Genomic DNA, 24,906 nt, shown 5'->3' with positions numbered 1-24,906 from the left:
TCAGTTTAAGCGCAAGTTATTGCACATCAGGCAGATACAGAGGCTTTTAGCTTGTGCTGCATAGCAGATCTGATGCACCCTTGCATCTATAACATACTTTTTAGGGATTGATATAGTGAGAAAAGGTTAATCTTTTCTTAAACCACCCTTTATTAAAAAACATAAACATTTGTAAATATATAAAATTATAAAGTACCAAGTGCTTCTTGCTTCCCAGTACAGTAGAACTCAGAAGTGGCAGGTAAATTTGGTGTTAATGTGTTTGGCGTGTTAGTTGCAGGAGTGCAGCTAGTTTTGCAAAAGACAGCTAATCTCATTTCTCTGAGAGGTTTAAACAATTTTGTTTCACTTCGGTTTCAGAATTCCTTCCTTCTCCTTTTGAAAAACATCAGTGCTTACTGGTGAGATCAAGGCTGGAGCTGTAGGAACGAGCAGGCTCCCTAGGAGGATGCAGACTGCAGATGGGTGCTTCACAAAGGGAGACCTTTCCAGTTTCTAATGGGGAAGAGAATTCAGGCACTGAGACACCTCCTTTGTACAGTGCTTCTCAGGGAAAGTGCATCCTTGGCATTGGGATCATCCTTTAGCTGGACTGAACAAAGCTAGTCACAGATCCAATTTGCATCAAGATCCCTTAATCAGCAAGTACTGATATTCCTTTGCAAGGCGCATGGTATGAAGCACTATGAAATCCCAACTATCTAAATTTTTTTACCACTTAAATGTTATAAGGAAAAAATTTCTCAGGTTGTACACGTAGACCTGAACACCAAAACAGGACACCAGACTGCAGTGGAAGTACTGTAAGAGGAAAAATCCAGTTTTACCCATAGTAATTGCTAGTGTAACTGAACTCCAAATGGGATCTTTCGTGTTACTCCCCATCTCTTATAACACTGATGAACACTTGTCAGTTGCAGAGAGAACTGGAAGGTGTTTGTTGATGTTGTTTCTCACTTGGTCTTCCCTCCAGAGCGCCTAATACCTGTAGAAACTTATGACAAATCCCTGCACTCTCTAAGAGGTCACCTTTGCCAGTTCTTCTGCCAGTTTTCACCACAGCAGGCCCTGCTGTGTCATTGCCCTAACAGTGAGCTGCCCTCTCAGTTTTCCTCCATAGGACAGCATCACACTACCCTAATATTAGACCAGCAGGTAGGTTCGTCTTCTTGTGGAAAACTTGAACCACTGAAATTGCAGGAGAGGAGGAGAAACAGAAGCCCAAGTGAAACAAGCTTAACCTGAATGTCTCAGCACCTGGCAGGGAACCAGATGGGTGAGGAATGTTGCCATATTTAACTCCTGCTGCTTGCTGGTATTTTCTTTTACAGGCACCACTGCAGGCAAGGCTTTTCTTCTCTTGTCTGTAGGAGAAGACAAAGTGGCTCATTGTAACAGACTTGTATTACAGATCACATACTTTCACTTCCCTGCTGAAACGAAAGGATGCTCTGGCTCCTACTGCCTTTTAGCTAAGAGACACGATCAGATCCAACCCAGAGTAGAAGAGTTGTTATGCTGCACAAGAACCACAGTCCTTAAACAGAAGTTTTCCACTGGGTTTGTGGTAGGCACAGCTCCCATCCCTCCGAAACCTTCACCCTTGATCCAAGTATATGAAAACAAAAAAATGGCTGAAATATGATGCTCCCCTCCTCTGCAACATTTCTTTAGCTTGAATCAAGTCAGAAAAGAATTTCAGTTACATGCATAGTTGTCCAGTCCCACTTTGACCTTTCTGTCAGGACAGCATTTCTTTCAGCCCAGATCCCCAAATAAATGCAAGATTGAGGGGTGCACAGCAAAGGTGCCCTTTGCTCTAGTCTTGCTTGTTGTGCAACAGGACCCAGATATCCCAGTGTGCCAGATGAGCATTGGTCCATGCCCACAGGTCCGAGCCCTTGGTCCTCAGCATCCCCTTTTTGGACTGCTTAGGATTCAGGAACATCTGCTGTTGCTGTATCTTCTGCCTTGACCAAATCACCACCGATCGTTTCAGCATGGAGTCGCTTGTAGTCCGTGTGGAAGAAGATGACGTAGCAACAAGCCATAGCACTGCAGAGGCCAGCCAGCACCAGCACCGGAGCTGCAGGAAAGGTACACTTTTAGGCAGTGAATCCACAACTCCCCGTGGGTGCAGAAGCCTAGAGGTCAGCTCCCAGAAATTGCACAGTCTGTCTGACTGCCCCCCAAGGGCTACCCCTGAGCACAGGGTGCAGACCACAGGGGGCAATACCACTCTGGTAACAGGCAAACCTTGCTTCGCCTAACACTGGCATAGGAGGAGTACTTAGGAGGAATGTGGAAGGTTTCTAGGACTCCAAATCCTGCGTGACCCCACAGGTTAGAGTCCTTACACCAGTGCACACAGTGTGTTTGTGGGAGTGCGTGTTTCTGTGTAAATGTACACGTTTGTGTGTGTGGTGAAAAACATTACAAAAAAGACTGAATCGAAACACTTGAGTTTCATAAGAGAACGGGTCCTCAAAGGTAGTGCTTCTTGTTATATCATCTGAAAGCAGGTGTAGAAAAAATTCACTAACTCTTATCTAAGAAAAATTCGTGTCGAAAGAAACTTTTCTGAAGAAAAAAAAAAGTACATCTAAAAGACTATGGAGCAAGGCCTGAAAGTAGTTCTCATTCCAGCAGTGTTTCAAACACACACCTCCATGCCTTTCTCCACAGATGTTCCTGCATGTATCAGATCACAAAATGAGTAGGAATGGGTGCCTGTTATGAAGCCTTGATCTCTGACACCTAGTGGAGCTTGTTCTGGGGAGTTTCTGCTCAGCCAAGCAGAATATATTTAAAAGATGATGATCAGCCTTTGTTTACATTGTCCCCAGGACTTGGGGTCAATATTACATAAATATGAACCAGCTGAGAGATCAAGGCCAGGGTTTAGCCTGCAATGAAAGCACATTTGTGCTCTCATCTCAGCTGCTGTCTCTTTTTCTGACCAGCTAGGAAAGGAAGGGAAATCTGGAGTAAGTCAGAACAAAGCTGTACCAGTATGTTAAAAACACAGGCAGGTGTTTGTGCAGAAGCAAGAGGTCACTTTCAGTCAATGCAGTTGTATTCTTGGCCTCCCACACTGCAAAGCAGCACAGGTTGCAACTGAATGTCCAGCATCATTTCCCAAGGACATACTTACTTGTCCAGTCCAAGGCTCCATCCTGGTCAAGGGCACAGGTGGAGAAGGGATCCTCAGAAACACGGACAGTGAGGGCTTGTAGCAGAATCATCAAAATCACACCTTCAACCTGGCTGTGGGGAGAAGCCAACATGCAGTTATGGCACCTGCCTGACTTATCGGTGCTGCAGACAATCCCAGCTTCCCCAGTCAGAAGGGAGTGAGGCTTCTTTCTGGAGCAGGTTCCTTCTAGCAGAGAAAGCTACTGCTGGATTCCACTGGCCCAGGCACTTGGTTAACTGGCCCTGGCTCACAGGGTGTCCAGGTCAGCCTTTCTGCACATCTCCAGACACAGGGCCAGCGTGGCAGAATCACTATATACTCCCTCTGAAGGCAAGCAGGTGTTGAACTACATGTCTCAAAGAGCTGAGGCTTATTCACTGGGAAGAGACTTGGCAACACCTCTCACTCCAGGACTGAGGATGGAAAAAAGTCATGCTATGACTTCAGCCTCCTCCTTACTCATAGCTGGGCTGGCAGCAGCAACAAAGTCCACAACCAGTGAGAGACAATAGCCTTCAAAGGCAGTGTCTAATGCCCCTCACTCACTGATGTTTCTTGCTGCTGGAGCTCCACTTGACACAAAAGGTGGCACCAGGTTATTTGTATCACTGATTAGAGCTCCGGCAAGTCATTCCTGCAGAATTCCAGAGCAAGCCCTACCCTAGGCAGGTAAACTGATAACAGGAAGGACAGTCACTGTCCCATCTGTTGTGACCAGGTGCCCTGGGACTGATGAGCCCCATCTCTCTCAGCAGAGCACTGAGACCTGACAAGTGCCTGTACTGTGATGGGAATGGGTGTGTCTCTCAGGCACACAGCCCTCACGTGCTCCAAAAGATGCTGGATATGGTTAAAACACGCTTTGTGTCAAGCGAGGGAGACCTTCATCTTCCTTCTTGCTTTTCTTGTACCACTTCCACGTAATCCTCCTTGCTGTAAAACATTCAGCTCTTCAGCTCTATCGCTCAGCCAGCCAGCTCCCCTCTTGCCATGGTCACGTTCACAGACACCAGAGAGAAGTTCAGCAGGGTGGCAAGCACTGATTTCCATCCTCTCTTCTCTACCTGCACCCACACCCCGTGTGTGTGTATGTGTGTGTTTGAACACAAGCTCAGCTGTTAATTGGATTTAAGCTGCCTGCTTACCTTGCAACAAAAATCAGGCCTGTAGACGTGCCCTCTCCCACGGGGTAGGAGCACTCCACAGCCAGCTCCATGGCAATGGGGTAGATGGCAAAACCGAAGAAACCGAAGAGTGAGCTGGTGATGGCCAACATGATGGCCTGATGTCTGAACCGAGAAGCCTGCAGGCAAAAGACACGATAGTCTCAGTGTCAGCACTGTTGCACAGAAAGTCTCTGAACCCATAACCTGCAGGAAGCTCCAAGGCCTCACTGTCTCACCACTACCTTCCCTATCTGTTCCTGAAATCAATTTTTTACCTCCGGGTTTCTAGAGTCAACTAATGGCTACACAGCAGAGAGTTATTTGTTGAATTGAAGCAAGGGGAGGGAGGATTCAGCAGAATTACCTGAAAAGCACTGGTGTGGTTGGACTACTTTAACTTGACATCCTATATAGTAACTTACCAGGAATGTGTTCAGTATACCTCTAGTCACAAGTGAAACACACACCTTCCTCCCAGTGCAAAGTAACATTTCGGAGGTGCTGTTTGCATTGGGTTACATGTGAGAATTCACTGGATTGCTGCAGCTCAGTGATAAGGAAAATTAGTCAGACTCATGTTTGTAAAACTGGGCTTTTAACATAAACAAAAATACCCCAAAAATCCACAAACCAAAAAGCAAACAAAAAAACCACAAAACATTTACAAAACGTGGAGATTAGTTTAATGTCTAGAACAGCCTTGTCCCTAACTCTGGAGGAAAGAGTATGGCCTTGTCCAGCCAATGCTGGTAAAGATGAAGTACTTTGCAGCCACACTGCTGGTACCTCCTTCCTTACTGATGTAATAAATTCCCACAGAGGAACACGAGGTGTCTGTCCTGGCGTAGCTGCAGGCCTGGCCCAGCTAAACTGGTAAAGTCAAGAAAAACTCTGTTTGAAATCTGAGTTTGAAGCGGATTTGAATGGGTTATTTTTGTTCTAATACTTTGAACTAACAGTTCATCTGTATGGGATGAAGGTGAAGAAAGGAAGGGGAGGAGGGAAAGGTTTGCTTGTTGCTCCTAACACTGCCTCCTTCCTACTCAGTGCTTTATCTGAGTCCAGGCAGTCTGACTTGTATACAGATCATCCTCAAAAAAAATGCTAGAGTACTAAAGGGGGAAATGCAAGGCTTGCTTGAGGCACCTTGGCCTACAGTGACAAAGGCATTGCATTTGTCTGTCTCTTCCAAATGGAGCTACCATCACTGGGATCTTGGCGCAGGGGAAGGTGGGATCACAGTGTACTGAAAGTCTTGATTTTTTCAAATCACAAGAGGAATGCACAGCATAAGCCTGCAGGGAAAGCAGAAAGCTGCACCATTCTGGGCCCTCTGCAGTGCTGGGAGTCCCCTGTGTCATGATCAGATTCCTGCTGTATGAAGGCTCCCACTGGCAATGGTTATGCTTGAGTGCAGTACTTGCACTCTAGCCCCATGGGCATAAAGTCTCCAGGTTCTGCATTCCTCTCCTGGCTGAATCCAAGTGTTCTACTTTTTTGCCTCTCTTGTCTTGTGTCCTCCTGAAGGAACTACTGAAGAACTAGGCACGTAACTAGGTCCTTTCTGCTAATGTTACACTCCCGACACCCACCCCTGTTAAAGGCAGGCGTTGGGAAAACAGGGCATTCTTGTTCATTTTTGTAAGATGGATATTTAGCAGTTCCATTTCCTTTCTGAAAAAATGGCCTTGGGAGTCAGGAAGCAAACATGGTGATCCAGTGTAGGGAAGTAAAACTATGCCAATTTATTTGTATCCTGAATCAGTCTCTTTCGGGCTCCACAGTGACTGTGAAATTCTCAGTAAAAGGTTTTTCTTTAAAACATTCCTAGCCCAGAGAGATAATTCCAAAGCGTAACACATGGCTTAACAAATACTATGACATCAAATGACCTTGGTTTAAGCTGATGATTTATCAGATGGCAACAGAAATAAGCCCACGGATACGGTGTAATGCAAGGGAGAACTCACCACTGCAAACACAATGCTGGCAAGTGCACTCAGACAGAAACAAATCTTGGTAGACTCTATGAACTTCCTTGTCCGGTCAACATAAATGCCCAGTAGGAAAGCACCCAACAAACCACACACTGTGAACAGGGCACCATTCAGGCCAGCAAAATTCTGGAGGGCAGAAGAACAAGTAATGAGAAACTAGAGCAGTTAGAAAAGAGATTTTAATGTTGCTGACCCATTTGCCAAATGCCAGGGGATCACTTACTGAGGTAGGAAAAGCGTCCTTGCCTGCTGCAGTAGTTGAGGCATTCACAGGGTTCTGAGTAGCAAGTAACAGGGGCCAGGTGCTTCTATCAGTGTGTGGGGACAGCAAGGTGGCAGCACTCCCAAGGGATGACCAGTCTCTGCACACTTGTCAAGGGAGGCTGGGTGCAGAGCAACAGCAGTTCCTGGCATTAAAAATTCCAGCCTGGAGCCACTGGGCTCTTTCAGGGGCAATCAGGTGCTTTGTCCACACTGGTGCTAACAGGTCCAGCTGCCTTGGGACCTGCTGCTGTTTGTAATCATCCTCCTGGCCCTTTTCTTACCAGGGACCTGCACTGGCACACCCAACACGTGTTAGATGGGACACATCACCTGGCTGTGTCAAAGCCTAATTAGAGAGGCAGTGAGCAGTAGCCAGGATAGGGTACATGCTCTGTTGCCTGCAGTGATTACCCTTTGTTTGCACTACTTCTTCAGCTCCATAAGAATTCAAATACAGACAGCAATGCCGAAAGCAGAGCAGCTTTTAACAAATTTGGGTAAACATTTTTGGGAGCCTCAGGGGCAGACTGGAAGGAAAGGGTACATGGAATGGTTTCTGTGGGCTAAAGGGGTGGGACAAGCCAGTCACACAGACAAAACCACCATGAGGGACAGAAAGCAAGGCTGAAAAGTTTAAAAGGTTTCCAGTGAAAAGCCAATGGTGTTTGCAAACACGACCTGGCTATGGAGCCCTGAGCCAGATATTAGACCTGGGAGCTGAAGAAGCGGTGGACAGAGACCAGACATGTAAATGTGCATACATAACATCTGGAGAGGTGTTTTAAGAGGACCTCCATGGCAATACAAGCAGCAGGACTGAAGTGCAGCCTGCTGAGGGGAAATACATGAACTGGAACATCCTCTTGCTATTACAGGGAGAGATCAGGAGGAGCCAGCTGTGCACACACTGTGTTGAACCATAAAAGCAGCACCTGGGCAGTGTCATAGCAAGGATGGGGAAACAGCTGTCATACTACCTGGTACTTCCTCTGCTGCCCTGGCTTTGTGTAAGTCTGTGCAAAGAGGAAAACCTGCTTGCCTTCAGCTTCACTTTAGGGCCTGCCTGGGCTCCATTCTGCTCTGGGATAGGTGACAGAAGGCTGCACAGACATCAATGCTCTGGAGGGGCTTAGGAAAATTGCAATATTCTTTTTTCCTAAAAAAAATTTTCACTTGCAAATGGGAGCCTGGTCATGGGCAGTAATGAAAATGCAGGTTATCCATTATGCTAAGAGGTTGGCTGTGCTCTGGATTAATGTACTGCTTAATCTATATTAGATAATATGAACAAATAAGATATGAGACTGCAGCATATTCAATTGTCTTCATTTTGCTCTGAATTCCTTATCAGGGAAAATCAATTTGATTGTATCATAGATGATTTGGACAATGGGGAGAAAAGGAGGAAGACTCACATTTGAATACCCCTTTTCACAAAGGATCTGTTCTAGCAGGGCTGAAAAGCAGGTGAACATCCCAATTCCTCCTCCAAAGCACACTGCCAGGATGATGTATGGCTTGTTTCTCAGGAGCTAAAAAAAGAAGTTAATGTAAATACGTGGAGGGGGGAAAAGGGCCTGGCTGTGACAGTAGACTTGAGGGTGAGCAGGTGAAAATGCTGACAGGGCAACCCTGTGATTACTGACAAAGTAGGGCTCTGTCCTGTCAGTTCAGTGAGAGGACAAGTTAAAATGGGGACCATGTAGGGAGGAAAGATCTCTTCAGTGCCCAAATTCTTCCTTCGTGTTGCCATGTGCTGTCCTACCCCTTACAGCATCTGTTCAGAGGGCTCAAGTTGTGTGGTCCTCTTGAGTGAGCCCTGGTGTGCCTGTTTGAGGTATCTGAATGACAGCCAGCCCACAGCTGAATGCTCAGATAGCATCTCTTGCAGCTTTGCTGTGAGAAGCCTCCACTCCCAGAGGAAGGAAGGGATCCTGATCTCCTTTAGGGGGCTTTCCATGCAGGTTTGGGGAAGTGGCGTTCTGAGTCTGCTTTGTAAGCGAATTCCCCAGCATATTCCTGTCTGGCAGGGCTGAATCCCTCACTCCACATGGCACTCTCTGTGCTATAGCACTTACCATTTTGAGCCCCGTGAAGAATGGCTGTGAGTTGGAGTTAGCGGCACTGGCTGAAGGAGGCGTGGGAGGAACCTTCTCGTGAATTCCCAGTGTTGCCAGGGCACAGGCAGTTACTGCTGGGACAGCATAAACACCCAGCTACACAACAAAAGGACAAGACAAGTTACCAGTCTTTCCAGGTCCACTGCCCCCAGACTCAAATTAGCCCAGCTAAAACTAATAAAAGCAGATTTCATTTACCATCAGTGGAATGTGCTTTCCTTCAGGAACTAGTGCAGGTGACAACAAGTTTGCTATAAGAATGCCTAAGGGATTGGCTGGAAGGAAATAAAAGAGAGATATTTTTTTTTTTCATGCAGGTAGTCAGAATTATGTGTCTGCCCCTATTGCCTGCCAGCACCAGAGCTGCTGTGTGCAGCAGAGTAATAAGGACAGAACAAGGCATATACAGGGAGAAACTAGTAAGGGAACATTTGGAGAAGCTGACTGTTTGGTCTTACTGTTGCCACATCTGTTCTCTCATCCCCATGAAGTCCATCCTATAAAACCATTTCCCTACAACTCCTAACCCCTCTAGACTGTTTTTCATCTGTGAATTATGATGTACTCACCCTCAGAAGCCTGCCTCAGTAAATGTCAAGCTAAAGGGACAAAATTAAGGTGGACGAATCCGTTTCATCTGTCCTGGTGTTATATGGCAGGAGTTACAAACAGAGATGTTTTCCATTCTTTGTTCCCCCATGTCATTAGGGGGAATACACTATTGTGTGTAAGAATACCCTGAGGCTTCTGGAGGGTGAGCAGTGGCAGCTTGCTCAGCCTCAGCTGGCATCAGATGCTCCATTCCCTTAACTGTCTTAGTGGCTCTTAACTGCACTTACACTAATATGTCCATGCCCTTCTAACATTGAAGGAATCAGATGTGGACAGGGGACCTCCTCAACCTGCTGGCAATGCTCTTTTTAAAAGTCACTAGGATGCCATTAGTTTCCTTTGTCAAAAGGGCATGAACAGCAGATAAGCCAAATGACAGCTCTCTAAAGTGACACTAGGTCATTCCTGACACTTTTCAAGCCTTTATACTTCCTCCATAAAGCCCAAACAGGCTTAACAAGTTGATCTTTGCTATCAACTACAAAAATCACATGGCAGCAGAGAATCTCGGACACTGTACTGCGAGAGGGTGTTGCATTGTTATGGGGCTGGAGTTGAGCAGCATGTGAAGCAGGACTCCTGGGACTTAGCTTGGAAACACCTAAAATTGCAGGAGACGATTTTTGAACTTTAAGGCAACATTCTGCAAGTAGTCAAAGTAGAGTTGATTTTCTACTAGTGTGGAGGGATGGGGTTAGGAAAGCCAAAGCCAGCTTGGAACTGAGTCTGGTGAAGGGCAACGAGGGCATCTGCAAGTACTTTAGCAGCAAAAATAAAGTTAGGGAAAATGTGGTGCTGTTGCTGGATGGGGTGGGAGACTTGGTGACAAAGCACACAGAAAATGCCAAGGTATTCAATGCCTTCTTCACTTCATTTGTTGTTGGTAAGACTGGTCTTCAGCCCCAAGACCAGAGGTAAAGTCAGGAGTAATGAAGATTTACCCTCAATGGAGGAGGACTAGGTTAGAGAACATTGTATAGCCCAGACATCACAAATCCATGAGACTGATGGGATGCATCAGTACTGAAGGAGCAGATTGTTTGCATTGCAAGGCCATTCTTGATTACCTTTAAAAGGCCATGGTAATTCCAAGAGGCTCCTGAAGACTGGAAGAAAGCATACGTCACACCCATCTTCAAGAAGGACAAGAAGGAGAATCCAGAGAACTTTCCAGGCCTTTCAGTTTCACTTTGATCCCTGGGAAGGTCATGAAACAACTAATGCTCTCCACCATTTCCAGGCACAGGAAGGACAATAAAGTGAAAAGGAAAAATGCCTAACTAATCTAGTAGCTTTTATACAGTGAAATGACTGGATGGATGGATGAGTAAAGGGCAGCTGACACTGTCCCCATAACAATCTTGCAAAAAAACTGACTAGACTAGGGGACAGTGAGATGAACTGAAAGCCAACTGAATGGCCAGGCCCAGAGGATTGTCTTCACTGACAGGAAGACCAGCTGGATGCCGGTCACTAGTGATGCACCCCAGGGGCTGATACTGGGGCCAATGCAGTTTAACCTGGATGATAGGACAGACTGCACCCACAGCCAGTCTGCAGATGATGTGAACCTGGGAGGAGTGGCTGATGGAAGAGGTGGCCATGCTGCCATTCAGAGGCACTGCAACAGACTGAAGAAATGGGTAAAGGGGAATCTTGTGAAGCTCTGCTAGAGGAAATGTAATGTGCTGCACCTGGGGAAGAATAATGACACCCCCTCCCTCATCCACCAGTGCCCCTTGAGGCTCACCAACAGGAAAGCAGCTCTGCAGAGAAGGACCAGAGGGACGGGTGGACATCAACTTGACCATGAGGCAGCAACACAACCTCCTAATAAAGAGGCCACCAGCAGCCCGGGGTCTGCACTAGGCAGGGTGTTGTCAGTGGGAGGTGCTCCCTTCCCTCTACTCAGCACTTGTGAGTCCACATCTGGATTATTGTGTCCAGTTCTGAGGCCCCCAGTGTGAGGGAGACAGGAACTTACTGGTCCAGAAAACAGAAAATATGATTAAAGGACTGGAGCTTCTGTCATGGGAGGAGACATTAAGAGAGCTAGGACTGACCAGCCTGGAGAAGCTACTGGAAAGCAGTTTTGCAGAGAAGGACACGGGGTCCAGATGGATTGCAAACTGACCACAAGCCAGCAATGCACCCTTGAAGAAAGGTGTCCAAGAGCATGCTGGGCTGCATTAGGAAGAGTATTTCCAGTAGCAGAAAGATCTTTACCCTCTACTAAGACCTGGTGAGAAATATAGAGAGGGCTGAGTCCAGTGCTGGGTTCCTCGATACAAGACACCAATTAATGGAGCAAATCCAGACAAGGACCAAAGACATGAGTGGAACATCTCTCATACCTAAGGAGGCTGAGACAGCTGGGACTGTTTAGTCTGGAGAAAAGAACCTTGATCAGCAATTACAAAGATGGAACCGGACTTTTCTCACACAAAGCATAACACAGGAATTTCTACCCAAACATAAACTTCTTTACTGTGATAGTGGTTTAGCACTGAAACAAGATGCTCAGATAAGCTGCAATACCTTCATCCTTGCAGACAGTCAAAACCCTGAATAGAGATAAACCTGGGCAACCTGGTCTAGCCAGGCCTGACTGAGCAGGGCATTGGACGAGATGATCCCAAGAGGTGCCTTCCAACCTTATCTGTTCCACGGTTCTGCTGAGGTGTCATTAATAGTGCTATAGCTGTAGTCTTTCTGCCCTGTACTTGAGAAAGTACTAGCTTATGATGCTGGTGAAATGTTACCTGCTTCTAAGTACATGGACTCAATTAAACAACAGTTTCCAAGGAGATGGATTAAATCTTCTCTGTTGGGGTAAAATGCAACTGGGCATTGTTGAGAACATTTGCAGGTTGTAGCCTGCAAACTAGTCAGCTGTTTTCATGAACTATAGACATGTTGAAGCAGTTCCAGAAGGTATGGCTGAGGGTTGGAAATGTGAGCACTGGGCTAAATTTTAATTTAAATTTTAAATTAATTTTAATTTTAATTTAAAACACTAAGACTACTTGAGTAATTACAAGGTTTCAGCTGCCTTCTTTTCCTGGGAAGAGAAATTTTATGAGCCTAAACCTTCTATGAATGGAAAGGAGATCACTGCAGCTAATCAACTGTACATTATGGTCCAAGAGTCCTGGTGGATTAGGTTGCAGTACTCTGCAATGGAGCTATGTGTTTTGTGGTCAGTGATTATGATGCACTGAAACTCCTCAGGGTGCAGACCACAGTAAATGAAGAATCCTATGGATGAAGCAGGGGTCACTTCAGTGGAATCAGACAAGACTGTCTACTTTTGACACAGGAGAATTTCTCATGGTGTTCACAGGAGATCTGGCACTTCTCTGTGAGTAAGTTTCTAGAAGTGATGGGTAGGACCAGAATACAGTAAACACTCCAGAGCTGAGTCATTAATCACTCTGACAGCTGAGTCATAGTGATTTCAGCTGCTCAGCAGGATCCTGGGTGCAAGGTCCATGTGTGTCATAAAAGCCTGGGGAAGACTACCCACTAATAGCAAGAGGCTGTAGGGTCAGTTTCTGTGTGCAGCACTGATACCAAACATACTGGAGTGCTGAGTGCTGCTCTGGCAATTACACAGGAAATGGGTATTGATAATTTGGAGCAAGATGAGAGATAAAGCTCAAGTGAGCAACAGGAAGACATGGAGACAAATGGGAAGAAGCAAAGGGAAATGCGGCTGTAAAGTTACTTTTTCCTAGACAAAAGAGAGAAGAAGTGATTCTGTCCATAACTACCTGACAAACAGGTGCAACAAGACTGAATAGCTGGGAGATAAGGAGCATCGAGATGAGAAGTAACAGGCTGACATTTGCCAGTGATGTAATTAACCACTGGAATAAATGACTGGGGCCCTGGTAGATCCTCATTCTAGGCAATATTTAAATTTTCTTGAAATAAAATCCTGATTTTGTACAGCAGACATTATGGGTGTAATCAGGCATTATAAATAGAAGCCCTCTGTGCAGCAATCTGCAGGTGTTGCTGCAGACAACAATCACAGCCCATTCCATCCACACTCTGATGTCCCAACGTGGCAGAGACTGAACAGCTTCAGGTTTTAGGAATCTACGGTTTCTTGCTCTTCAGTTTTATTCTTACCATAGTTAGATGCGTTTGGTCCTGAAAAGACTAAGGAGCTATGTGAAAGAAATGCTCTTTGGCTGCTCTGTCTGCTCTCTTACTTAAAAAGGGCAAGTTGTCTGCAGTCTGGGGTCCTTTAGGGCTATGAACTTTATTTCAGTGCCCAGTGGTCCTTGGTGGTATTGTATGGTGCCACACTGACAAAAGAGCTCCTTCTCCAGCAGGGAAGATGAAGGTCTGTCTCAGCACTGGGAAACAAGGTGAGTCATCAAGTCCACCCTATTCTAGGAAAGGCAGCGCAAAAAGATTTTATTTGTTCCGACACCATAAATCCATTCTTGGTAAACAAGAGAGCCCATGCTCTAGGCTTGCAGAAAGCTGGACAGAGGTGCTTCTGTACTGCCCTTTTGCCCATTCCTATCCCTTCTGCACAACTCCAACACAACAGGGAGGGAAAGCAGCTGTTGGCTGTTTTGACAGAAGGACATAAGGGGCTCCAACACACAAGTAGGTACTGTGAGATTTCCCAGCTGGAGCCAGCAAGCCAGCCCAGTTTCTGAAGCATTCCTCAGGTCCTTGGAGAAAAGAGGAAGAGATTTCTTTGGCTGCTGGGTAAAAAGCCACATGAAGGGAGGAAACAGGTCTGTCAAGTGTAGTATCCTGTCTCTATCTGGGCCCAAAGGAGCCAAGAGAGGAACGAGATTAGAGCAAGCTTATCTGGTGCCTCTCCTCCAGTTTCCCACCTTCCAGGCACTTAGCAAGGCAGGTGTGGTTTCTGTGTGGGTAGTCCCACCATTTAGCATCTCCAACATGTTTGTGTGGCCAGTTGAGGGTATTTTATCTGTGTATACATACACACCAATTAGGAATACATGCTCAGTCTTGCTACTGGACGAACTGGTGGACATCACTGCCACAGCAGTCCCACCTCTATCCAGTTACAGAATTTGGCAACTGTGACCATTTGCACTACATGCAATTTGGACACCTTCCTAAGAAGCTGCAAAATTAATGCCACTGAAGACTTCGTACTTAGTAACATTAAGGGCTGTCCCTAACTTCTATGATATTTAGGCAAAGATGATAATCTCTTCATGGCAGAGAGGAAGAAGGTTAGAAGCCTGGGTGGCTTGCTCTGAACATAGCACCTAGATGTGGCTTAGACCCACTTCTTGCTCCTGTGTTTTGTTGCACGTGGCTACAAGACTCTTGGGTGGAGCTGCATTTGCAAGGGCAAATGGCTGCACTACAGAACATTTCCTCTGCCTGCTGCCTCTAAAAAGCAAAAAAATGCTAGCAAGTTCTGGGATACAGCAATACTGCTTCGAAGTTATCACTTACCCATTGATGCAATCATATTTGCTGTCGCTCTCTGGTGGTCTGGGAACCACAGTGCTGCCAGCTTTGTTGGTGAAAAGATGATAAGAGGCTGTGCCAGTGCACAGAGGCATTGCCCAATAAACAGGTACCAGTAACTCCGGGAACCCAAGCTCAGGAACTTCAGGACGCTGAACATCCGGGTGATACTACCCATCATGTTCAGCCATGCACTCAGGATCACCTGCAGCAAGCAGAAACAGGGCTTGTGTGCTGAAGTGTGAAGGGTAGAACTTAATAAAATAGATTAGCATGAGCAGAGTCTCATATGCACCACAGAAGACACTGGGTGTTATTAATACATGCCTGCAGATCATCCCCACCCCATTGGACCACTGCAAGATGCTCCTCATCCAACTTGTCTCCTTAGGGAGCAAAGTAGTTGTCTTGGCCCTGCATGAGAACTACACACAGTGTAGCTCATGCAAGGGAGCAGACACTGGCGTGGAATGGATGAGAAATAAAGTTCACTAATTACACCCTATTGGCAAGTTTGTGCATCACCCATATTTTGCTGTGACAATCCAAAGATCATGGCAATGAATCATCCAGCATATGGATCCTGCAAATGCTCTTCTATACCACTAGCATGCTAGTATTTCAGTGCCACATTCCACAACACAGTTTTGGGAAGACTGTGTAGAGATCCCAAGCTGGCTTAGCAGAGACCAAGCTCTGAGCTGACAGGGGTCTCTTGCTTGCATCCTGTCCTGCTGCTCCTTAAACTCATCCTGCAAATGAAATAGCTATGCTAATACTTTTCCACAGCAAATCCTACCCAATTACAGCTCTGTCTTCACAGACTCAGCTCACAGCATCTATCCCTGTCATTTGGCTAAGATAACAAAAACTAAAGGAAAGTAGGGGTGCAACCTTATTCTGACTTTTCCCACTGTTCTTCACCTCAGAGGTGATGTGACAGCTGTTACTGAAACAGCTTTCAACATGCTCATCCTCTGCAGCATTTGGCAAGGCTCCCACCTAAAGCATGCATGTTAGTGCTTTCTGCATCTGCTGTCTCTAGGTGAAACCTCCTCGGGGAAACAGAACACTTCAACTCACAGCACACCGGAGCCCCACACTGTCGAGAACCCACGTTGCCACCAGACCAAACGGGATGGAGATGAGGAGGTACACTATTGAGAGCCAGTTGACTGTCTCCAGGGAAATGTGGAAGTAGGCAGCTGTCTTATCAGCCACAGGAGCGAACGTCAGCCACAGCTGCAGAGTAGAGACCAAACATGCGTAAGCACAAAAACCTCCAGAACAGAAATTCAGCATCTCCTCAAACTGAGTTGCGAGGAGGCTCACTATCTTAGTCTCTCCTTGAAATTAGGACTTTAAGGTTGGTAATAAAAATTCAAACCTCCAGTGTCTGCAGTTACTTACTCGGCCCAGAGCACCCCATCCATTTCACTGCCTCATCCCCAATCCCCTGGACCTGACGCTGGAGGCTGCCAAAAGTAGAGGCCAGTACCTTTTTCTGTCGCTATGTTGAACATGATGGCCCCGATGCATGCACTTACCTGATGTAAAACACAAGCAATGCTTCTATACTAGCGTAAACAAAATAGAGGCTGCTGCCTTCTCTCTGCAACTAAGAGCCTCTTAAACTCAGACTGCTATTTACAGTTCCACTGGTAACTCCTGGACATCTTGCAAGAACAACTTTGTTATGTGTCAGCCAAGAGAGACACATTGTTCCATGCTTTCCTCTATATACTCAATTGGTAAAAAAGAGTCTAGAAATTTGCATTATTTGATGTATCAGGACATGTAAGATAGAAGGTACACACAAAAGTAGTACTTTAATAACTATCCGTATTTTTCTTCCAATGCCATATCTGAAAATATCTCCCTAAACCTTGTTTTAGGCACTGGTTTCACAGTTCCTGTCTGCTTCTGGTTTATTATAAGAATGACAAGATTTGATTCTAAAATCAGGTCCTGAGATCATGCACACAAGAAAGAAATTTAAACCCAAATTTAAGGATGTTTCTGTAGATTTTTTGCAAAGACGCCTCCTGGTGCTTTTCAAAAAGATTGGCCTAACCTGAGAACAAGTTCAATAATGTGGATGTTAAGCTACTACGGTGTTAGAAGATGATCTTGCTGCTGCTGAATACTGAAGATAATAAAGTTTGCAGAAAAGTGAATAAAAACTTCAGCTATAGCTTTCTACAGAAGAACTCCAGCCACTGTTGCTTTCCAGGTACTCCTCCCTGCCATCACAAGCTTCCTCTTCCCAGTCTGCATCCTGCAGACAGGATCATCTGCAGCATTAATGTGTAACTGAAAAAGGGCTCAGGTAACCTCAGAGGAAGGTGTGTCCCTACACTCTACTTGTTATTTCCAGTGTTCTAATAGTCTTCTTACACACTAGGGACCATAAAAACTACCACATTAGACAGGAGCAGAAGGGGAGATGGACTTCTTTTCTTCCTAGTGTCACTGTGTGAGAACAGCCATGTGCAAATCATTGTTTAGCTAGGCTTTTCTCCCAGTAGGGATGCAATGAGTAAATGGTAGTAAAAGAGAAGTTTTGAATGCATTATCAGTGTTCTTGCAAGGATGCCTCGCATCAGTCTTCTCTGGAAGGAGCTGACATACTACTGTCTCCTGCATTCAACTCAAAGTTCACATCACCACACTGGGCTCAGACACACACGTGACATCAGTCAAAGGTCTGGCAGAGGATGGATTTGGTATTTGCTCAGCTTCTTCAGCCAGGTGGATGAAGATGCTGGGTGCTGAAGGAAATTGTACTCTTAGACAACATGGAGGGTATTCCAGATCACTTCCCAGACTTTCATCAGACTGGGATAGGAATTTAAATGTTTAATGCTAATGTAACTGTTTAGATGCTACTAGCATCACTAAGGCATGAGCATTAGTTTGATTATGGGATGCTAAACTGCTGCTAAACAAATCCCAGCTGCGTATTTCCAGCAATAGCAGTTCTCAGATCCTCACTGCCTTCCAGATGGGGGTGGTGGTGATGAAACACTGTACCAGGAAACAGCGTAATTAAAGAGATGATACATTTTGTAAGCCAGCTTCAGGTAAATTTGCATCCCTCCTGTTCCTCTACACAAGATGCTCACCCATGCATGACATCATTAGGAGAGTCATGGCACAAGCCAGAGCACAGCATTTTGTGTACAGTGTATGTGTCTACGCAAGCCAGGATTAAGTATTCTGACGCATTTCCATTAGACCGAGTAAAACCATTCCGTGCTGAAAACCAAGCACATGGGCTGCGCTGTACTCCTATCCTGAACAAGAACTCCAGTTCTAGCATAAGTGTGTGAGAGCACAGAAGCTGGAAAGTTGCCACCTGTCCAAGCCTGAGGCCCGAGCTTGTTCCACAAAATAGGAAGTGGGTTTCTTCAAGGGTCTGGAGAGAAAAAGTATGTTTCGTTGTTTACCATGTGTTGCTCTGTAACAGAGAAATTCAGAACTAGGCAATGGAGCTCAAGGTGTTACTGTAGTCAAAGAGGCCACCAAATGCCCCTGCAACAAAGAGATGGCACTGTGGAGTTTTGTCCAGCACAGGGAAATAGTGAGTGAGTATGCCACCTCCTGCTTTTGGTTTTTCCAGCTGTGATAATTTCATCCACAGTAGTTAGTAAGCTCTTCTGCTAGGAGCTGGAGCCCTTATCTTGCATGTTTTTCTGAAACTCTGCACTGCCAAGGCTGGTACTTACACAGAGATTCCTCTGATTCGAGTCCACTCATGCAGAACAGGTAAAGAAGATACAGTTCTTTCTTGGCGAGGTCAAAGTCCTGTAACATCTAAAGATGCATAATACAGGCAGAGGGAGGTTCCACGCTCCTTCACTCTCCAAGGGCCATTGTCTTAACTCAGCTTTGGCCCACCAAAGCCACAGAATCACAGAATGACAGATATTCTGAGCTGGAAGGGACCCACAAGGATCATTGAGTCCAACTCCTGAATGAATAGCCTATATCAAAGCTCAGGTGAGCTTTGATACCCACTGCAGGTCACAGGGACAGATGCAGGAGGAGAGACAACATGAGAGGTCATAGGATGTCAGCTCCCAAAATCTGGTTGCTTCTGGGACAGATAAGTGAAAAAGAAACAGACAGATACCTCTGTGGAAATACGCTCTTGTGGTCTGGTCAAGCTACGCTCAGCTCCATTGTCTGAGAGGCCACACAGAACTAGAGCCTCAGTGTGAGGTGCAGAAGGCATCAAGAGGAGCCTCTGTTATGCACTGTGCTGCTTCGTCCCTGTCCTCATGTGCTTCTCTGGAGGCAGCTCAACAGATGTCACAATGTCAGTTCCTGTTTGCGATGGTGACAAGCAATTTTCACTCACCTACTACAGCTCACATGCCTTCAGAGCCGTGCCAGGGCTACAATTAACCAGAACCTTTCATCACACTTCGACAAAATTCCCAACTTGGCAAAAGTTGGAGCAGATGATGATGGAGGTCAGCAGCAGTTCACATTTTGGGCCATGGCATGTTAGGTCAAGAGATTTACACAGAAGCCCACGCAGAGCTACTAAAGCACAGGAACTCTTTCCTTTGAAGACCAAACAGCTACAATGAGTCTGCGAGCCCAATCCCTTAATACTTGGCAAAACTCATTTCCCAGCATTACCTCACAGATTTTGCATTAGTTGTTCTCAAATGAAGCTTCTCTTGTAGTATAGTCCAATGTCATTGGTCATGTTCACTCGTGTTGTAGACCACAGTACTTACTCCTTCAGCATTTCGTATGGACCTTTCCCTCCTTTCAGATATGCATCTAGCAGGATGTTGGAATAGCTGCTGCAATAGCACACACCATCTCTTCTCCAAATACACAAATTGAAGTTCCCACACTCCTCTCCTGAGTTCAAGCCTTAGAATCAGATTCATCTCACTGTGATTTCTGGGTTTAGGGACAGCAAAAGCTTCAGTGCATGCTAGTGTGGGCTGGAGTCCTACCTCAGCACACATTCTTTGCTATAAAAACTTGTGCTCTGCACAGCAGGCACAGCAGCTGAGGAAGTGGACAGAAGGTCCTCTGAAGACCTGCAAGCCTGTTCTGCCTTGCAAGGGAGTACAGATGCAGCTCCCATTGGCACACAGCTGGCTGACTGGGGAGCCATGCCCCATCACCAGAAGAAAGGGACAGAAACATTTTCCACCTAGAGCCTACTTACATCCCTAATTACAGGAGGGGCCCTCCACACTTTCTTTAACAATGTAGGACAACCAGGGAAAGCAAGGGCACTGACAGTCAAACCAGTTGATTGGTATGGATATTGAAGAGGTCCTGGCTCCACTTTCAGCTCTCCCTCCCTTTGCTTTAAGCTTCTTCTTCTAGCTTTTGCATTTAATCCTCCAGCACCTCCAGGGACTGCATGGTCCCTTCTCCATTAACTGAGGCTTAATGTCCTTTAAAGGGGGCTGACAAGAAAGATGGAGAGGAACTTTCACAAGGCATGTAGTAGTAGAACAAAGGGGAATGGCCCTAAACTGAATAAGGGTAGATTTAGATCAGAGATTAGGAAATTTACAGTAAGGTTGGTGAGGCACTGGCAGAGGTTGCCTGGCAAGGTTCTGGACTCTGGAGTTGTTCAAGACCAGGCTTGGATGGGGTTCTGAGTAATCTGGTCTAGTAGAAAGTCCCTGCCCATGGCAGGGAGGTTGGAACCTAAAGATAATCTTTAAGGCCCCTTACAGCCAAAACAATTTTATGATTCTATGACAATTGCAAGCCTTCATGGGCATTCCTGTAACCAAGAACAAGTTACAGCTTTTCTCATCCTGATTCCATTCCTGGTTTTCTGTTACATTTTCTGATACCCTCTTAAACCCTTAACTGATTCTCAAATATGGTTTCAGCCCTTTTCCTCCCAGAATCAGCCCAAACCCTCTCATTTTCCTCCTGCTTTCATTCCCCTTCCACCTCCATCTTCTCCTGGTTCAGTTCTTCCACCATATTGCTCTCACTGTTTCCACACCCATACAGACTCTCCAGGAACTATTTCACCCACAGGACCTAGTTTCCCTCCATGAATACCAAGGCAGCCCACAGTCCCCAGCTTTACCTACAGCAGTTCTCCCAGTCCCAGCATGCTTTCTTTCATGCACCTGGACACTGATTACAGGGCAATCTGTGGCACGGAGGCTGCCCCCTCACCCTCTGAGACCAGGCTGTGAAGCCCTTACATCACAGTCCTCATCTTCAAGGTTAAAAAGGCCACGTAGCCTGGAAGCAAACAGCCCCTGGCCTCAAATGAAGGCACCTGTGCTGACACAGGAGCCTGGGAAGTCAGGACAGAGGCTGCCAGGCGGCAGCAGCTGTGTGTGCATGCGTATCTACAGGGGCACTGCTGGAACAGACTGGTGCGGGTGAGGAGCGTGTGCACCCTGCCCTGGAGCATGCCAGTCTCCACTTATGTAGCTCTCCTTCCCTCCCAAGTACACTTAGAGGTGGTGTAAGTCCTCCAGCTGGTGAGTCAGGAACCACTTGGCCGAGCATGAGCCAGCTCCAAACCGCTGCTCCTCCCCAGCTTGCTCCAGCTGACAAGCACAGAAAAGGACAGTAAACACACCTGGTTTCATTCTTCTGTATTTTTCTGTGTCCCCCAGTGTGAGAAAATAAGAAAAAGTTCCTCCCCTGAAACATAAATTTCCAACCTGCTTGGCTTCACAGGAAGGAGGCAAGAAGGAATGAGTCATTTGCTTCAGCAGTTTACCACTATGGCAGCTGTGAGCACACCATGAATACTCTTAAACATTAAGTCTTTGGATGAAAAAACCCACGCTTAAAACACTGCATCAGTTTGGCAAAACAAACCCGGGGAGAAACCTCAGGCAGAGTTATGTCACACCTCACCAGCTGCAAGAGACAGCTGGGGATAAATCATCTAAGCTTAGCTGTGGCTAGAACATCTTCTCTGCCCAGGACTTCAGGTAGCAATGAATTATGCTGATGTCTATGGTGTTTATGGCCTTCTTAAGATACGGTGGGGGTTTGTTTCTTACACTACATTGTCAGCAAGGAATTCACAGAATAGCCATATTTAGGAAATGAGAAACAAACCCTGCTAAGGCAGTACCTGCCTTGTACAGCAAGGAGAGACAAAGGCTTTCAACCTCAGGTAATAGAGGTACAAGTAAGGGGCTATTTATCATTTATCATAAGGGCCTCTATTGTAATATTAATCCCACTGTGCTCTGGTTAATGAAGGAATTACACACAGTGATGTAGAGCAGGGGGATATAGGAAAGAGTGCCCTTTTCATCACCAGACGGTCTGTCCTGGTTTTGCTCAATCATACCCCAAACCAGACTGAACTAAGAAATACTCCTTTCTCAGCCTGCCCTTCCTGCATGACCAAGTGTCCCTTCCTGCAGTTAAGTTGCTTCTACCTTGTCTTCCTGACACTGACAGAGACCCCCTCTCAGGACTGTCTCCTGACTGTCACTTTTAGTGACACTAAAGGCCACTAATAGAAAACTGCCTGTATATGTGCAAGAGTGGGGAATACAAGGCATCATCCTGGAAGCTTGGTCCAGAAAACGAGGTCCAAGTCAGACAATTCAAAACTCATATGTTCTTATCATATGCATTCATAGATAGCCTGACACAGGACTACAGAGAACAAAGTGCTGCATGCAACATTTGCACAGGAATCGAGGACACATCTTAACTTGCATGGCAAATTTTCACACCACAGAACTGGTAAATTAATCTTTTCATCTGGAACTTTTAAACAGCAAACAAACACTTTGATTTCATGGACTTTCAACCACTCCCTCTATTTTAATGTGATTTTTATCAGGAACATTTCAGAGAAACTTTAGCATGGGTAAATGTTTGGTTACAACTTTATACATCAGCATACTTGCCATTCCAGACCTTTGCAATGGCTTAGAAACAGTATTTCCACTTCAGGATTAGGCACCCAGTTTTGAAGGGATAAAGTTCCAGTCTAATTTCATACTGTGGAAAAATAATACTGCAAATAGTCAGGAAGTTGTCGAGAGAACAAGGAAACAGACAACAGGTCAATCTCTCAGGGCTACAAAGTTTTCAGCAACATGACTCAAGACACAGTTACACTTGCACATGCACTGAAAGGACCATTTTAAGTAACCCTCCAGTTTGTTTCACTGTTAAGGTTTCAACAAAGTCAGAATCTGACAAGACATCCTGAAAAGGCTTTGTACAGCTTCTTCCACCCCATGCTGTCACTGTCCACTTTTAGCAGGGGGGGGGATTTTTTTGCCACATAATGTTCTTCCACTGTACCAATGTAACCACAAGCAAGCAGTCGAGCTTTTCTGTAGGGCATTTTTTTGTACACTCTTAAAGGATGCACTGATTTTCTATTGAGAAGGTGCATTTTCTTTTTTTCTCATATAGGGCCAAATTCTCACTATGATTTTCCATTTCTCTACTCCCGTGCTCTTGCATCATGGAATACCTAATCGTCCTTCCAGCATTTAAATGTTTGCAGGTTACAGTGCCTGATCTTGTCTGCCAGACAGTCTGCATTCACAGCGTGGTAATCCTCAAGCACATGAATAATTCTATATCAATCTGATAATTATCAACAATGTCCTCAGTGACTTGATGAGCAAAGATCTGGGCTTCTATCTTGTGTAGTAAGCCTTGCTAAGTTTACGAGTTTATCTCAGTAATTACTGAACTTAATTTTAATCTGTTCAACAGGTGGCATGGGATCAAGCATCCCATTTTTTCCTGGTCTTTCAGAATAAGAAAGTAAGAGTAGGCAGTAAGTTCACATAATCCTCTGTTTAGTGAAGAATCACTCCTGTAGTGTTCTGTTTGTGCAACAGACCCTGAAAGGAAACCTAGTTGCTCCTTTTTGTGACCAGATAAATCTGCTGTCCTAGGCCAGCAATGAGGCCGAGCTAACTCGTGCTCCTCTCCCACGGCATTTCAACACTGCTCTGCTATTCTTAGGCTTGAAACATGTGACGCTCACAGACGCTGAATACTTTCTCTGCCTCCCCACGGCCTACGAAGTGGACTCGGCAACAACTTTTGCTGTGCTCCAGGACACAACTTGCCTCATCCCAGTCTGACTTGACGCTGCGGTACTTCCTGCTATGCTCTTGGAGATCACACACATCCTCCCGCCCCATCCTGCCCTTCCCCTGTCACCACCCCTCCGTGCCCCGGATCCCACCGGTCAGAAAGGGAAGCGTGCAGGCCGAGGTCGCAACCAGGGAAACAAAGATCAAAGGGAAAAGCCACTTATTCGGTCCCTACGGTACGGCCAGGCTGAGGCTTCTCTGAGCTGTGCACGTACAACCGAGTCCCGGTGCTCCGAGGATGAGGGGGTGGATCTGAGACAGGGCACTGGGGCAGAGCCCTGAGGATTGCCTGGCTGCTTCTAGGAAGAAACAGGAGGTGGTTTGGGCTCCAGAAAGCCATATCAGCCCGTCCTCCCTCCGCAGCATCAGCAGAAGCCAGAGCTGCCCTGCGGAGCCCCCGCACAGGCGGGCGGGAGGCAGGGCCGTGCGCGCTGCCTGCGCTGCGCCTCCGCTCGGGCGCGCCGGGGCTCCGGCGGCCGCCCCTACCCCACCACCCGCTCCCCCTCCGGAGGAGCGCTCTCCGCCCTCCCGCCCCGGCCGCCCGCAGGGACTCCACCCTCGCCGCGGGAGCGGGTCCCGGCGCGGGGGAAGCGGGTCCCGGCGGGGGCGGTGCCGCTGCCGCCGCACTCACCATGGCGTTGGAGCAGTTCAGCAGGCACACGGCGGCCAGCAGGAACCACCGCCGCCGGTACGTCTTGAACTCGGCCACCCTCCCCAGGCTGCGCTCCCCCAGCAGGCTCGCCGCCTCGCCTCCCTCCATCGCGGCTCGGCTCGGCTCGGCTCGGCTCGGCTCGGCTTGGCACTGCCGCGTCCAGCCCCGCCCCGCCGCCCTCGCCGGCCTCCCTGGGACGGCCCCGGCCGCCCCAACGCCCAGCCCAGCACGGCCCGGCACAGCACAGCCCAGGACGGCACAGCACAGCCCAGGACGGCACAGCACAGCCCAGCATGGCACAGCACAGCCCAGCA

The 24,906-nt window shown here is 46.8% G+C and overlaps 1 protein-coding gene across 2 annotated transcripts; it reads right to left on the bottom strand.

Annotated features, from left to right (window-relative positions):
* Positions 1–138: 138 nt before the first annotated feature.
* Positions 139–24,710, bottom strand: MFSD7 (major facilitator superfamily domain containing 7). Of its 2 annotated transcripts, XM_017822546.1 has the most exons (10): positions 24,572–24,710; positions 15,914–16,072; positions 14,816–15,035; positions 8,942–9,018; positions 8,702–8,839; positions 8,039–8,155; positions 6,333–6,485; positions 4,342–4,499; positions 3,155–3,267; positions 139–2,086 (listed from the first exon to the last, which is right to left on the bottom strand). In XM_017822546.1, the coding sequence occupies exons 1-10, from the start codon at positions 24,698–24,700 to the stop codon at positions 1,932–1,934; spliced, it is 1,419 nt and encodes a 472-aa protein (XP_017678035.1). In that variant the 5' UTR covers positions 24,701–24,710; the 3' UTR covers positions 139–1,931. The 2 variants fall into 2 exon arrangements, with proteins under 2 accessions (XP_017678035.1, XP_017678036.1); XM_017822547.1 differs by lacking the exon at positions 6,333–6,485.
* Between the last annotated feature and the right edge of the window lie 196 nt (positions 24,711–24,906).

The sequence above is a fragment of the Lepidothrix coronata genome, unplaced genomic scaffold (assembly GCF_001604755.1).
Source record: "Lepidothrix coronata isolate B3197 unplaced genomic scaffold, Lepidothrix_coronata-1.0 Scaffold98, whole genome shotgun sequence".
Taxonomy (NCBI): Eukaryota; Metazoa; Chordata; class Aves; order Passeriformes; family Pipridae; genus Lepidothrix; species Lepidothrix coronata.
This window is presented reverse-complemented; position numbering and strand designations above follow the sequence as displayed.